Genomic DNA, 14,940 nt, shown 5'->3' on the forward strand with positions numbered 1-14,940 from the left:
CCATCCTCTTTGGAACCACCTCTCAGATAGTTGAAAGCAGCTATCAAATCCCCCCTCATTCTTCTCTTCTGCAGACTAAACAATCCCAGTTCCCTCAGCCTCTCCTCATAAGTCATGTGTTCCAGACCCCTAATAATTTTTGTTGCCCTTCGCTGGACTCTCTCCAATTTCTCCACATCCTTCTTGTAGTGTGGGGCCCAAAACTGGACACAATACTCCAGATGAGGCCTCACCAATGTCAAATAGAGGGGAACGATCACGTCCCTCGATCTGCTCGCTATGCCCCTACTTATACATCCCAAAATGCCATTGACCTTCTTGGCAACCAGGGCACACTGTTGACTCATATCCAGCTTCTCATCCACTGTCACCCCTAGGTCCTTTTCCGCAGAACTGCTGCCTAGCCATTCGGTCCCTAGTCTGTAGCGGTGCATTGGGTTCTTCCGTCCTAAGTGCAGGACCCTGCACTTATCCTTGTTGAACCTCATCAGATTTCTTTTGCCCCAATCCTCCAATTTGTCTAGGTCCCTCTGTATCCTATCCCTGCCCTCCAGCATATCTACCACTCCTCCTAGTTTAGTATCATCCGCAAATTTGCTGAGAGTGCAATCCACACCATCCTCCAGATCATTTATGAAGATATTGAACAAAACCAATGTCCAGGACCGACCCTTGGGGCACTCCACTTGATACCGGCTGCCAACTAGACATGGAGCCATTGATCACTACCCGTTGAGCCCGACAATCTAGCCAACTTTCTACCCACCTTATAGTGCATTCATCCAGCCCATACTTCTTTAACTTGCTGACAAGAATACTGTGGGAGACCGTGTCAAAAGCTTTGCTAAAGTCAAGAAACAATAAATCCACTGCTTTCCCTTCATCCACAGAACCAGTAATCTCATCATAGAAGGTGATTAGATTAGTCAGGCATGACCTTCCCTTGGTGAATCCATGCTGACTGTTCCTGATCACTTTCCTCTCATGTAAGTGCTTCAGGATTGATTCCTTGAGGACCTGCTCCATGATTTTTCCGGGGACTGAGGTGAGGCTGACTGGCCTGTAGTTCCCAGGATCCTCCAGTTCTGCCTTCACCTTCTTCCTTGTGTTGCACGTGGTAGGTTGGAATCAGCTGGTAAGAATGAAGTTTAGGAGAGGCCAGGGCATGTGAGATTAGGGACCTTGTTACAGCTTGAAAGAAATCCTTAGTTAGCTTGATGACCACCTACTGGATTATGGTGACCATATGAGATTTTATGGTGACCAGATTTTATATTTTATTTATTTAAAGTATATTTTTCCTCAGTTATTTTGCCTTGTTTTTAGCTGATCGTTATTTTCTGCTGCTTTTCACTTGGGGTTATGATTTCAAATCTCACTCTCTCATTTTTTAATGTTCTAAAGTAAATTGTTTCTCTCCCCACCCACTGTATTTTTCTTTTTCTCAAATCTTTTCCCCCACCCCTTTTGTTTAATTGTGGTTATGTCCTCTGTGTTCAATCTTTAAAATAATTCCATGCATGGAATCTCCCTTTCAGGTCAGTGGGAATTCGGAGTTTGGATTTGTGATAGCTACATGTTCACAAGCAATCATCATTGTCCTGTGGTTATATACAGAGGTGAACTTTCTTGAAGTCAGACATCTGGGAGGGAAGTGGAGGTTGCTGAAACTAACAAAATTACTTAGCAGCGTCTCAGGCTTTTCAGAACTTTTCTCTTCCCTATAGGAACCGCCAGTAATCATAGATTGATGGCTTGTCTTATTCTGCCCACCAGCTTCTCTATTTTGCTTTGTATACTTTGTTCACAGCATACTGAAATTGTATCCTGCCATGATTTCAAGAGCTGTAACATAACGTGAATTTCCACGCCCACAAATTCAGAAGAAACATTTTCTACCTTGCTTCATATTGTAATATGAGACTTTTACCCACATTGAGACTTTTGTGTATTAAGTCCAATCTTTAAATCTTTCAGTCCTACTCCTTATCTGGGATCTGCACGGCACTGCTTCTAGGGGATGTGATGCCACTGTCTTTGGTATCTAATGTCAGTAGTTTAGGTTTAAAAGGTTGCCTTTTAGGAATTGTTAAGACCTTCCAGAGCTGCAAGAAGTGATGTAAGCTATGTGTGTGTGACCAGTTGCTAACAAGTTGATTTAGAAAGAACTCAGACACATTTATCTCCTTCCTCACTTCCCTCTTGATATTTGTTTCATCCTAATGACTCCCAAACAGCTTATTGAAGCTAGGGTTAGACATGCCACTTAGGGGAAGCTAGGCAGCTCAATCCCCAGTGACATAATTTATTCACATAGAAGTTATCTATATTAGAATGATCAGATGCAGTAGGTGCCTACATTTAATACAAAACTATAAATCTTACACTCAAATATATCTGTCATAGTCACCTAAAATATTTATTGTGCTGACTCAAACAAAAAAAATGTTTTGGATTCCTTATCACAGAAGCCTGAATAAACAGTATATTTATTAATCAACATATGGATTCTTATCTCTATTTTATGCATTGGTTCTGCAGAAAACCTACAGCTTTGAGCATATTTTAAGTCAGAGTGGAGCCTTAAGATTTATTCCAACACCACTGCCGCATTCTTCTGAGTCGATAATCCTGACAGCTATATTTACATTGCATAACTTTCGATTATTGAAACAGGGATCATATGGCATAAATCCAACTATTGGTCTATCTAATCAAAGAATGTATGTCATGCTTACAAGATTGGGGACTGTATCTTGAACAACAGTGGCTCTGAAAAGGACATAGGGGTCACGGTGGACAACCGTTTGAACAGGAGTTGATGGTGCAATACTGTGGCTAAAAGAGCTAACACATACCTGGGATGTATAAATAGGAGAATATTGGGTAGGAGTAAGGAAGTGGCATTAGTTCTGTATATGGCGTTAGTGAGACCATTACTGGGTGAAATCCTTGTCCCACTGAAGTCAAATGGGAGTCTTGCCATTGATTTCAATGAAGCCAGGATTTCACTTACTGTGTCTAAATCTAGTGTCCACACATTGAAAAGGATGTTGTAAAACTGGGAAAAGTTCAGAAAAGAGCCATGAGAATGAGTCAGGGTCTGCTTTATAGTGAAAGACTAAAGAATGAATCTCCATCCTTAGAGGTTTTTAAGGCCCGGCTTGACAAAGCCCTGGCTGGGATGATTTAGTGGGTGTTGGTCTTACTTTGAGCAGGGGATTGGACTAGATGTCCTCCTGAGGTCTCTTCCAACCGTAATATTCTATGATTCTATGATTCTAAGCTCAAGCTATGTAGTTTATTAAAGAGAAGGTTAAGAGGTGACTTGATCACCATATATAGGTTCTCTGTGGGGAGAAGATATCTGATACTAAAAGTTTCTTCAACTTAGCCGATGAAGGCATAAAAAAGATCCAATGGCTGGATATTAAAACTAGACAAATTCAAACTAGAAATAAGGTACACATTTTTAACAGTGAGGGTTATTAACCACTGAAGCAACTTACCAAAAGGATATAGTGGGTTCTCCAATCTTTGGAAGTCTTTAAATCAAGAATGGATGTCTTTCTAAAAGAGATGCTCCAAGTGAGACAGAAGTAATGGATTTGGAATCACTGGCTGAGATTCTCTGACCTATGTTATGCAGAAGGTCAGACTAGATGATCTTAGAATCTAGAGGTAGATTGGGTCCCTCCCTTGGGAAGTGGCCAACACCTGATGCTGTAAATTAATCAGTGATCAGTTTATGCCCCAAAACTTGACATTTGACTACCTCATTTTAGCTCTGTAATGTTCCACTGTAGTGAATGCTCCAGGATAAGCACATGTTCTGTGAAGTGTTTCTAATTTTTTTTTCAAATTTACCTTCCATCAGTTTCATTGAGTGCCCACTTGTATTCACATCATGGAGCAGTGTAAAGAGGGGGTACTAACTAGTGTTTATCTTATCCACCACAATCTTAAATACCTCACTTATTTCCCTTCTAACATTTTGTAAGACATTTATTTAAAAACTATCAACAGGCTACACTGCTAATCGAATTGCACGTTTAAAAATGTGTACGATCTAATTGTGCACCTGCAAGCTGCATTATTTATTTATTCATTTGTGCTGCTGTAGTGCCTAGATTGTTCTCCCTTGGTCCGAGAATCCATAAGCGGGGAAGGGACAAGGAGTTAGTGGCCCAAGGCCAGAGGGGTCCATCAGCCTTGTGCTATTGAGGAAGAGTATATAATGCAACGTTGGGAATATTGAATCTTAGCCTTTACTTTCGCAGTGGGGATCCTGTTTAAGGGGGCTCCTTCCAGCTGCTGCTTGCTTTAGAAGTACTGTCAGTGTAGCTCCACTGGAGTTCTGCTGCAGGATGCGCCCGAGACCCAGGGGTATGAGGCCTCTGTGTGAACGTACTTGGTCTTCTTTTGGTTCTGGGGATTCATCAGATCCTGGGGATTTCATGGAATTCAGTGGTGGACCCTGCTGCTTGTTGTCTGGGGGGAGCCCCTCCCTCTGGTGAGCTGACAGAATGACTGGGGAGAATTTCAGTGAGGGAATATCAGAGATTTCCTCCTATTAGTTTCTCCGCAGGAGTGGGGGGGGGGGGGGGGGGAGGGAGAGTGACATTCCCTAGTGATGTCATCCCTGCTAATCTGCAGAGAACATGATAAAGTTTTTTTTAAACTAACTTAAATTATTGCAAAATATCTGACACCAAGATCACGCACTACTAAAATAAAAAAAAATAAATTTTATTGTCCTTGTCAGTTTCGCTTTCCGTTTGAGGGAAATACAGTTCTATTTGAAGAACAAAGCCTGAGCACATCTCTTCAATTTAGTCAGATTGGTCGACTTTCCACTACAGGGAAACCATATGCCCAATAAAATTAATCATGTGCATTCCACATGCTCAGCAAATACAAGTTTACTTTATTGACTAAGAGGTGAATATATATGGCTTTTGTTTTTTATTTGGTTGAAAAATTGTATTTGGCAAGCACAGTACAAATTTGAGAAAAATATTTCCTTGCGTGTACTGCATTACTGGTGAGAGTAAAGTGACAAAGAGGAGGTTGGGGTTTTTGTTTTGTTTGTTTGTTTTCTTGTTAAAATACTATTTTGTTCATACATTCTATACAAAAGTAATGGAGCAGAATGCAAATCAGCCAATGACAATAGCATTGCTCCCCTCCCTCCACCCGCTGCCCCCCACCCCCAAAAGGCATGGAACACTGACAACTGAGCATCTGTTCTGAGTAAGCATAGTTCATACCTTTGATTCTGACCATATAAATAAATAAGTCAAACAGTGACTCATAGCATTAACTTGGGTTACGTACCTGGGAACCGTAATTTTTATGATAGTCTTCTCTTTATTCTCCCTAACCCCAGGAGGAGTGGTGAGGAAAGGAAACCCATCGCTTCATATCAGTTCTGGTTTTTGTTCCTTCTCAGCAATTACACAATGAAAATAAGATTCTGCTAGATAGTCTCTCTATTAATTTCTTTATTAGTGCAATTGTATTATGTATAGTGTTTGAGGTTTTTTGGAGGTGGCAAGATGGAATTAGGAAGAGGGAAGGGATGTTGGGTAGAGGCTGAATTTGAGTTTTCCCATCCTTTTCTAAGCCCTGATGCTCTCCTTGCTGTTCTTTTTGTTTTAAAATCCCTTACCTTTGATGCCATGCACCCTAACCATTGACTGTCTACCAGAGAACCCGAGGGTCGCCATTTAGCAACATGAGTCATCCCCTATAGGTTGAGAGTTTAGCCTTCACAATTAATGCGTAAATTCTGGTACTGTAATTCTGCAAAATATTTTAATTGGAGAAAGTCCAAATTTTAAATAAAACCTTTAAATATCTACAATCAGTTCAATAATTTAATCTCTGGGAGTAAGGGCAGAACATAACATTAATTTAAAATTCATATCCTAAAGTGCTCCAAGGATAAGATGTATAATAACACGGTTTTGTGATATTGAAATGGAGGTCTGATATAATGTTCTGTTTCATGAATTAATGTAATTAGTTAATGTTTGTTCTAGAGAGGGAACTGAGCCAGAAACTGGAATCCAAACCCAACCGTGTGTCTGTCTGTGTGTGTGTGCGCACGTGCACAAATCTGGACTTGAACTCTGATCTGAAAGTTAGGATCAGGGCCTTTTTGTATAATGAGCTGAACTGGAACCTTGAGTCTAGAGGGATTTTGAAATTCCATCCTAAACTTGCATCCAGATGTTATAGATAGAGCCTATCTCCAAAATGGGCTGATCCAGTACCTCCTAACTGGAATCTCAATATCTTAGGGTATTAAGGTGGAGGTTTCAAATCTGGGTCTCAGTTTTTCAGCTTTGGCTCATTTCTAGTTTTCCAAATGCACATATTATTACATGTTAAACATTATTCATATTAATAATTACTTTTGAATTACTTGAGATAAAATGTGAGGACACAAGTGTAGAAAGCTGTCTTCCTGCCATTGCAGTTGACAGAGGATGCCTGCTCTCTTTGAGCGCCCTACAAAAAGTCAGGGAGGGCCTGCTTTGATGGCTGTAACATAGCTTACATCTATACTACGCACAAAAAGTGTGATTTCCAGCTCGTGTAGACGTATTTGTACTAGCTCAGATCTGAGCTAATATGCCAAAAGTAGTAGTGCAGGAGCACTGGCCGTGGTAGCGGCCGCACGGCTTAGCCATGCCAACTACGAACCTGCCTGACTGGTGGGAACGCACTTGGCACAGCTAAGCCATGCCTCCACTGCAGCTACCCTTGCCACCACGGCTGCTATTTATGCTCACGCGAGCTCTTGTTGAGCTAGCGTGGGTATGTGTCTGCAAGCATGGAAGCCCATCCCTAGCTCCTAGAGTAGATATAGCCTTAGCGTGTGTATCGCTGCCATCTGGGGGAGGGAGGGAAGCCAAGTAAACTTTTCCTGACGTTGCCAGAATTTTGTTCCTCAGGACTTGTGTACACTAGAAAGTGTTGCCATTTTAACTATAGTGGGATAGTTAAGTGGCATAACTCTCTCAGTTATATCAGTATACAAGTGCTTATACCCGTGTAGCTTTTTCCTGTATGGGAAGCGAAAAAAGCTATGATATAATTACATCCGCACTAGTGCTTATATGGGTATAACACACACAAATCACACCCCTTTCCAACATAGTTATGATGATACACCTTTTCTGGTGTACACCAGGCCATGGTCTACAAATATTTGTTATTAGCAATAATTGAAAATTTACATAAAGTGTTATGAGACATTAATCTGCGGATGCAACAGTGAGTATTGCTAGTGACATCATTTGAGTTAACAACATGTGTGGGTTTTTTTTTAAGCCCCGTGACCTAATGTAACTTTTTTTTCTTCCCTTATAGGTTAAATGGACTAACTGGCTCTCATTCTGAGGGAACCTAATGTATATATCTTGCTTTAAATAAATCTCTACTGTATGACAAAAAGATTTCTCAAGTCAGGAAGCTGCTGTGAAAGCCATTGAAGCAGCATAAAAATGTGAATCTAACAAGACTCCAAACAGCTTGAGAAAGAGTTTTCTACTGATCAGTTTGTAATTTAAATCCTTAACTGAAGCATGCATAATAGTTAAACTGGTTGAAGAGAGAGCTTGCTCCTTAAATCGGACTGTCAAAAAAGCAGTAACCTGAAATTTCAAAATGAGTGCATCACTGGTACCAAGTGAGCCATGTTACACCCAGCTGCAGGACAACAGAAATGAAATAAAAAATAACAATGAAAGCATAATAAGTATGGGAGATACAAATGCCAACCAAATTATGACAAAGGTCAGAAGCACTGAAGGGGAGGTCCAGAGATGTGATTTGACAGCTGATCCTGGAAGTGTGCATACTGGTGAGTCAGAGAACATTACGCAGTTGGATACAGAGCAGAATAAACTTCTGGTCTTTAAGGAATCTCAGATTTGTGACATCAATGTTCAAAAATTTAGGTTGCCTCCTACCATAAACAAGGAATTGGGTAAAGATTACAGGACTGATGAAGTTAAGGATACTTCAAAGAAAATTCGAATTAGCCGAGGAAAAAGTCTGTCTAATTTGAAGAGCAGTGCAAATGACACCAGTTCAGGGGTTCTTTCAAAAGATGATGATGAATTTACCCGGCATATTTCTAAGGATAAAATGATCAGGACCATGGAAGCTGAAGGAATAAAAAGGCTTTCTTTGGGAAGATCAAGTAAATTTTCTACTAAAACAGAAGCATTTTCAAAAGAACGTGTGTCGTGTAAACGTTCGCTTTCTGCATCACTGGATTCCATTGATACATCACATCATTTGATTGGTGATACTGAGAAATCACAGAAAACACCAGTGGATCATTTTCTAGGTATGGTTTTTCATCCACTTGACAATACCTCAGAGGAAAATACAGTGTTTTCTTCAAAACCATCTACCTCAGAAAACAAGAAAGTAAATATTCCGGAGATCCAAATGGAAGTGGAAGATGTACCAAATGTTAACAGTAAAAGCACACTGCATCCTACTCACATAGATCTAAATTTAAGTGGTAAGCCCAGTGAAGTCTCTAGTAAGTCAGAAGCACAATTAGGTCAGGGTGATAAGAGTAAAAAACTGGAGCTAAAAAATCCACCACTTGTACCATCTAAGAATATTTGTCAACAAAAAATTGAGAGAATTATGTTGGTAGAATTTCTAGGATGTCAAAGAGAAGAAAGTACATTAGTACAAGAGAAGAAAGGATGTGGAGCTGAAGTGTCCAAAATGCAAGCTCCCCAGTTTCAAGACTTTTGTAGTAAAGTAGGGGATCCGCTCTTAAACCAAGTGGTAGCCTATGCTGAAGACAGACTACTAAGTGGTAATAACACCTGCCCTGGGTTAGGAAGAGGAAGCAGTAATGATGAAAACAGGGCAGCTAATCAAGGTCATCAGGAATACATAACAGACAAAGAAATTGGATCTGTATTTCCTCTTAGTGATGATAGCAAATCCAGTGGCAAACTGACACCTACAAGAAATAGAAACTTACTTGAAGCTGGTACAAGTTGCATTCAGACAGTTGGTGGGCATATATCTTTTCTACACAACGTTAGTCTTCCTTACAGCAAAACCATGAAAGTTAATGAGAATAAACTGATGCTAGTCAAAGGGAACACTGAAAACACCACAATGTCTGCCTCTGATCTCTCAGATCAACACAGAGTGCTTAGTACAGAAACAATGTCAAATGAACACCCAAACAACCAGAATAATGATATGGAAACCACAAGCTTTTCAGTTCAGAATAAAAAGACAGCTATTGCAAAGAAATATCTTTCAGATGAAGCATCAGAGAGTTATAAAATTTCAGCAAGGGCTGATGCCTTTTTCTGTGTCCCAACTTCCTTGCGCCCAGTGGCAACTGTGAATGTTAATAATCAGCCCACAATTTCAAACAGCAATTTAAAGGATCTTTATTCACTTCATGTTGACAAGCTGTCACCCTCCTCAGTCCTATCTCCCATTGACAGTACCCAGTTGTTAAATATATCCCCTAAAGTGCCTATCAAGACTGCTGCCAACAGTGGAATCCCCAAACCAATCCTTGTCCATTCCAAGGGCTCCCTTACAGCCAAAGGTGATGTGGAGAGCGACAGCAGTGAAAAGCGTGAAGAAAACATTGAGATAAAACCTGCCATACCCAAACCCAAACATGTGAGACCTAAGATCATCACTTACATTAGAAGAAATCCTCAGTCTATAGACCATCTTGACCCTTCCTTTGCCTCAACTGAGCTGCCCTATGGTCCCCCTGTGTGCGGTATGCCCATGGCAAAAGAACAGCAGATATTGAGTGGTGGGGACATTAAACCATCTAACATTCTGTATGACAAATTTAAACCCGACTTGCAAAAGCCAAGAATCTATGGTTCAGGACTCGTGGTATCTGGCATTAAACCCCCAGGGCATCATTTTGGTCAAATGAGTGAAAAGTTTTTACAGGAGGTAAGGAGATAACCACCTCTTTTGTATACCTATTGACGTTTGTTTGTTTGCTTGTTTCTTTGAGGAAAATAGCAGAGATTGGCTGTAAAACCTGAAAACAGTAAATCAATACTGGGATATATGTGGGCATTGTAAACAAATTTCCTTAACTGTTTCGACGAATAGTCTGTTGCTGGAAGCTGTCATTGTACTGTCACAGTGCTTCCCAGAAGCACACAGTCGCCCCCTAATATTTGAAAGCTATAAATGGGAACACTGGAGAGAGAAAAAGGCCTGTCTCTTAACTCCATTGACATACATGGGTCTAGGCAAGCCTTTTGAAGAGACAGCTGAAGAAAATGGTCACTATTTGCTGGTAAACAGGAGCTTTTCCTCCTCCAGAGGAAGGTTGGCAGGTATGTCCAGCAAGAGCTCTGGACTGTTGACATGCAGTAGGACTAGAAGAGTTTGCCTCTCATTTGGATGAACTGAAAAACAGGGCCTTTCAAAGCTGCTGTAAGACAATTTATAATGTTTAGTAAAATGTTTATGTCTTGGTTCATTTTGAAGTGGACGGGTATATTAACCATTCTCTCAAAATAACAGAATTTTCGTTTCCCCAGCTGTTTCTCAATGCAGTCAGAGGATAACTGAATTCCCTATGGCCCATTCAGTACCGCCTTGCCAAGATGTCTGCTTCCAGTTTGGTCACTCTGGGCAAGATCACGGTTCACTTTCTACCCCCATTGTCAATTACAGACTGCTTCTGTGCCACTACGCCCCCTCCAGTGCAGAAGGGCAGGGGAGTGGGCAAGCAGGGGTCACAGTTGGGTCCCTGGTTAGTTTGTGGGACAGCTACTTACTGCCCCTTACTTCGGACTTGTGGTACATTATGATACAGTTGTTACATGGTCACATACTATTTTTTCCACATTCCCCCACACACACTCCCAGTGCACAGGATGAAAGGTGCTCACTGTCTGAGCAGCTATTCAATATTTTGTTTTATCCTCATTGTTCACTGTGTGGCCCTGGCCTTATTAACCACGTACAATTCAAACCCCTCTTTGAAGATGGAATTATTAATTTCTAATGAGTTTGTTGGTGGCACTCATCACCATGGTATCTGAGTGCTTCACAAATATTAATTTATTTTTGTAATACTCTCTGTCAAGTAAGGTGGTATTTTTTATTCCCATTTTACAGATGGGGAACTGAGGCACAGAAATTAAGGCCTAAGTATCCACTAGTTTCAGGTGCTGTAACAGGGCAGTCTGTCCAGCTAAGGACAGTGGGCCCCGGGGCCAGCCAACCCTGTTCTAGAACATGGCACCTTTAATTCAATTATTCAGGAAGAATCAGCAGACCAAGCTGGGAACGGGGGGCCAAATGCCAGAATCAGGTGACCACCTCCTGAGCATTATGAAGGACCACTCTTAGCTCAGTGGAGGGGAAGGCCAAGAGTCAGGAGAGATGACTCTGAGGGGGTAGAACCAGAATCTTGATGGGCCAGGGAGGCCTGCCAGGATTAAAGTACAGCCCCAGGAAAGAAGGCTGTGGATACACTGTTCACAGGGGAAAGGAATTTTAGCTGAGGATTAGAGCTGAAAAGACTTGAGGAAAAAGACTTTTCAGAGAGGCCAGGCTGGTACGTAGGAAGAAGCTCTAAGAAGGAAAGGTAGAATGAGCTAGAGTTTGAATTACGTAGCATATAGGCCAGTAGTTTAGGGTTCCCAGGGTCAAGAAGCCACAGTAGAGGTTAGGTGTGTGTTCTCCCAATGCTGTCACCCTATGAGGGGATGCAGCTACTCTTGCTAGTAAGGGGAGAGAAAGGGACTGACCAGAGCCCAGGAGGGCTGGAAGCTGAGCCCAAGAGAAGGGCCAAAGACTGTGGTATGGAACAGTCAGACCCTGTGGAGAAGGGCTCTGCCTGGCACAGGTCCGGAGTGGAAAACTGATGTTGGTGTTGTACTTTGGATTTTTGTTACCCTGGAAGGGGTTGCATTCTATAGCCTAGCCGTAAGGCTAAGTCACCTCTATAACTGAACCTTGCTGAAGGCGTAAAGAACTAATGGAGACAAAGGGAAATCAAGGCAGGGTGACTTCAGTGCCACACCATGGGGATGTGTTCTGGTAGTGCTGCCTGTCAAATTTCAAGTCCTTGCTCCAAAGCATGGAGGCCAGTAGAACCTCTCAATGAAAGGGCTATAGGAATCTTATTTTACATGGGTCATATAACATAATTTTCCCTTGTATGCAGTGTAGTTGTAGCCATGTCGGTCCCACCTTTTATTGTCTCTCAGCAACAGAAGTAGGTCCAATAAAAGATATTACCTCACCCACCTTGTCTCCATAATTTTCCCTTGTCTCATTCTCAGGAAAGGTTGAACGAAAAGAATGAATAAATAAATAAATAAATCACCAGAGCGCAGACACCCAAGGAAAAGCTTGTCCTGAATGTAAAGTTTATTAAATGTAAAGATTGTAAAGTCTTATAATGGAAAATGCTGGGCAATCTTAACTGTAGGCATTGCTACCAGTTCTGTTGAGAATTAGCCATATTGTGGAAGTTTCAGTTGCTAATTTGCACTTAACTGCTGACTTTTCAAGTGATGGAAGCTTTCTTCAGCACACTGGTTTATACATAGAGTGAGTAGGAGATATTTATTGCATACCATGGCATGTGAAATCAGAAGTCTAAAATTACAGGAGTTGGGAGCTTTAACAGGATATATCAGTTCATTCTTTAAAAGCCCCAAACAGCTAATGCAGAATACTATAGGCCAAAACGAGCCTTGTAATCAGGTACAACTCCACTGAAGCCAATCAGATTACACCCTATCTACATTTGTCCCAAAGTACAAACCAAAAAAACGGACTCAATCTACAAACAGCAATTTTGTCTCACTCAGAATAGAGCAATTGTGTGTGGAATTTTTTTTTTTAAACAAACATATTTACTGTATTTGCTGAGAAATGATCAGGCAAGTCCTCCTGGATTCCATCAGAGGATTCATTTTAAATTTGTGATAATCTTTTCATGTTAGGGGGTAACCAGACAGCAAGTGTGAAAAATTGGGACGGGGGTGGGGGGTAATAGGAATCTATATAAGAAAAATACCCCAAAATCGGGACTGTCCCTATAAAATTGGGACATCTGGTCACCTTATTTCATGTCTGCAGCCCTGCTGTCTTACCTATAGAGCACTGTCAATAAAGATAACACAAGTAGTTTGAAGCCTTGGCAAAACTAACTCAGCTTATTAAAAATGCATGGTCTCTGTATTCAAAGAATTTCTCTGTTCCTTCTGTTTAGGAATTTGTTGTTGGTCTATTCACTGCCAGTTATAAACAAAATGATAGGAAGTGTATAATGCAATCTGACTGAAATATGCTGATATGAGGAGAAAAGGTAACTAAATCTTATCCAGGAAAAAAATCTCACACCTAAAAGCTTCAGTAAAACTACTACATTGATTAATTTTGAAAAATTAAGATAATTTACTTTTCATACAAGTTAGGCATCAAGGATCAGACATATGTAATAAAAACCTGAATTCTAAAATAGAAAAGTAGGTCATATAAGTATAATACAAAGAAAGAAGAATGTTACTGAAGATTTAATGGTGGAAAACGAGGCTACATTTATGCTGAAAAATGTAGAGCAAAGATAAAATGCTCAGGCCTGGTGTACACTAGGAAATTAGATCGGTATAACTGCATTGCTCCGGGGTGTGAAAAATCCACACCCTGTGAGTGACACAGTTAAACTGACCTAACCTCTGGTGTAGACAGCGCTAGGTCGACAGGAGAATTCTTCCTTCAGTGAGGTGAATTACGCTGACAGAAGAACCCCCTCCTGTTGGCATAGGTTGTTCCTTTGCTGAAGTGCTACAGCAGTGCAGCTGCAGCGTTTTACGTGTGGACAAGCCCTAAATATCTACAGTATCTGTCTTATCAGAATTTCAGTATAAAATATGCAAAACCCTAAAAGATTCTAAACTGATTCTGTAATAGTTTAAGGCCAATCTTATGTATTTTGGAATGTTAAAGATGTGCTTATGAATCTGCTAGGATCAAAGCTCCTATAGTCCCTGTTAAAGTGCATCCTCTAAATGCTTATAATTGCTGAAAAGATATGGGCTTGCCATATTAAATACATTGTAATTTACAGCAGAATTAATTAATCAGTAGATATTCTTCTGCATATGTGATGGCCTGAGGCTATTTTTGATTAATTTTTAAAATAAATTTAGCCCTGATTTCCAAGCCACTTCCCCCCCCCCCCAAAAAATAACCCCAAACCCCTAACTGGGACACACTGGAAAATATTAAAGGGTCCTTAACAGAGAATTATGATTTATATTTTAAAAGAAAAGTCTACAAAAGTTGGACTCCAACCCAGAGTGCTAATCGGGTCAATAGTGTAAATGTGTCTTAGCAAATTGTGGAGAAGTGAACACCCATAGGTATGTGACATCGCTGTCTTCTTTTATCCCAAGTCATGGAAAGCAGCCACAGCCTGAAGAGGTGGACTCAGGGCAGGTCTACACTTCAAGCGCTGCAGCTGTAGCGCTTAGTGAAGACGCTACCTAAGCTGACGGGACTCACGGGAGAACTTCTCCCATCAGCTTAGGCACTCCACTTCCCTGAGAGTTGGTAGCTATGCCAACAGGAGAAGTCCTCCCATTCACATAGCACTCTCTACACTGGGAGTTTGGTTGGTATTACTACGTCGCTCATGGGGTGGATTTCAGTTAAACTGACATAAGTTTGTAGTGTAGACCGAGCCTCAGCGTGTGTGGAGCTAAGCACATATATAGGTCTTTCCAGGTTCACGGCCTTTATGTGGAGAATTTGCTCTGCTGTTGTTTGTGGGGCTGTGCCTTTCATCAGGATTCAGACAACAGCCCGTTTATTTGGGACATGAATCCTGAAAGTTTATATGAATCCTGAAAGGTTCATGAATTGGACCACACA

The 14,940-nt window shown here is 41.0% G+C and overlaps 1 protein-coding gene across 1 annotated transcript in view; it reads left to right on the top strand.

The window, feature by feature from the left end:
* The window catches only part of MTUS2 (microtubule associated scaffold protein 2), a 498,561-nt gene that overhangs the window by 188,842 nt on the left and 294,779 nt on the right, over positions 1–14,940 (top strand). The window contains exon 3 of the mRNA XM_037891750.2: positions 7,381–9,981. Within this exon, the coding sequence (XP_037747678.1) occupies positions 7,678–9,981 (2,304 nt within the window). The 5' untranslated portion in view covers positions 7,381–7,677. The remainder of the gene's footprint in view (positions 1–7,380; positions 9,982–14,940) is intronic.

Source organism: Chelonia mydas, chromosome 1 (genome assembly GCF_015237465.2).
Source record: "Chelonia mydas isolate rCheMyd1 chromosome 1, rCheMyd1.pri.v2, whole genome shotgun sequence".
NCBI classification, from domain to species: domain Eukaryota; kingdom Metazoa; phylum Chordata; order Testudines; family Cheloniidae; genus Chelonia; species Chelonia mydas.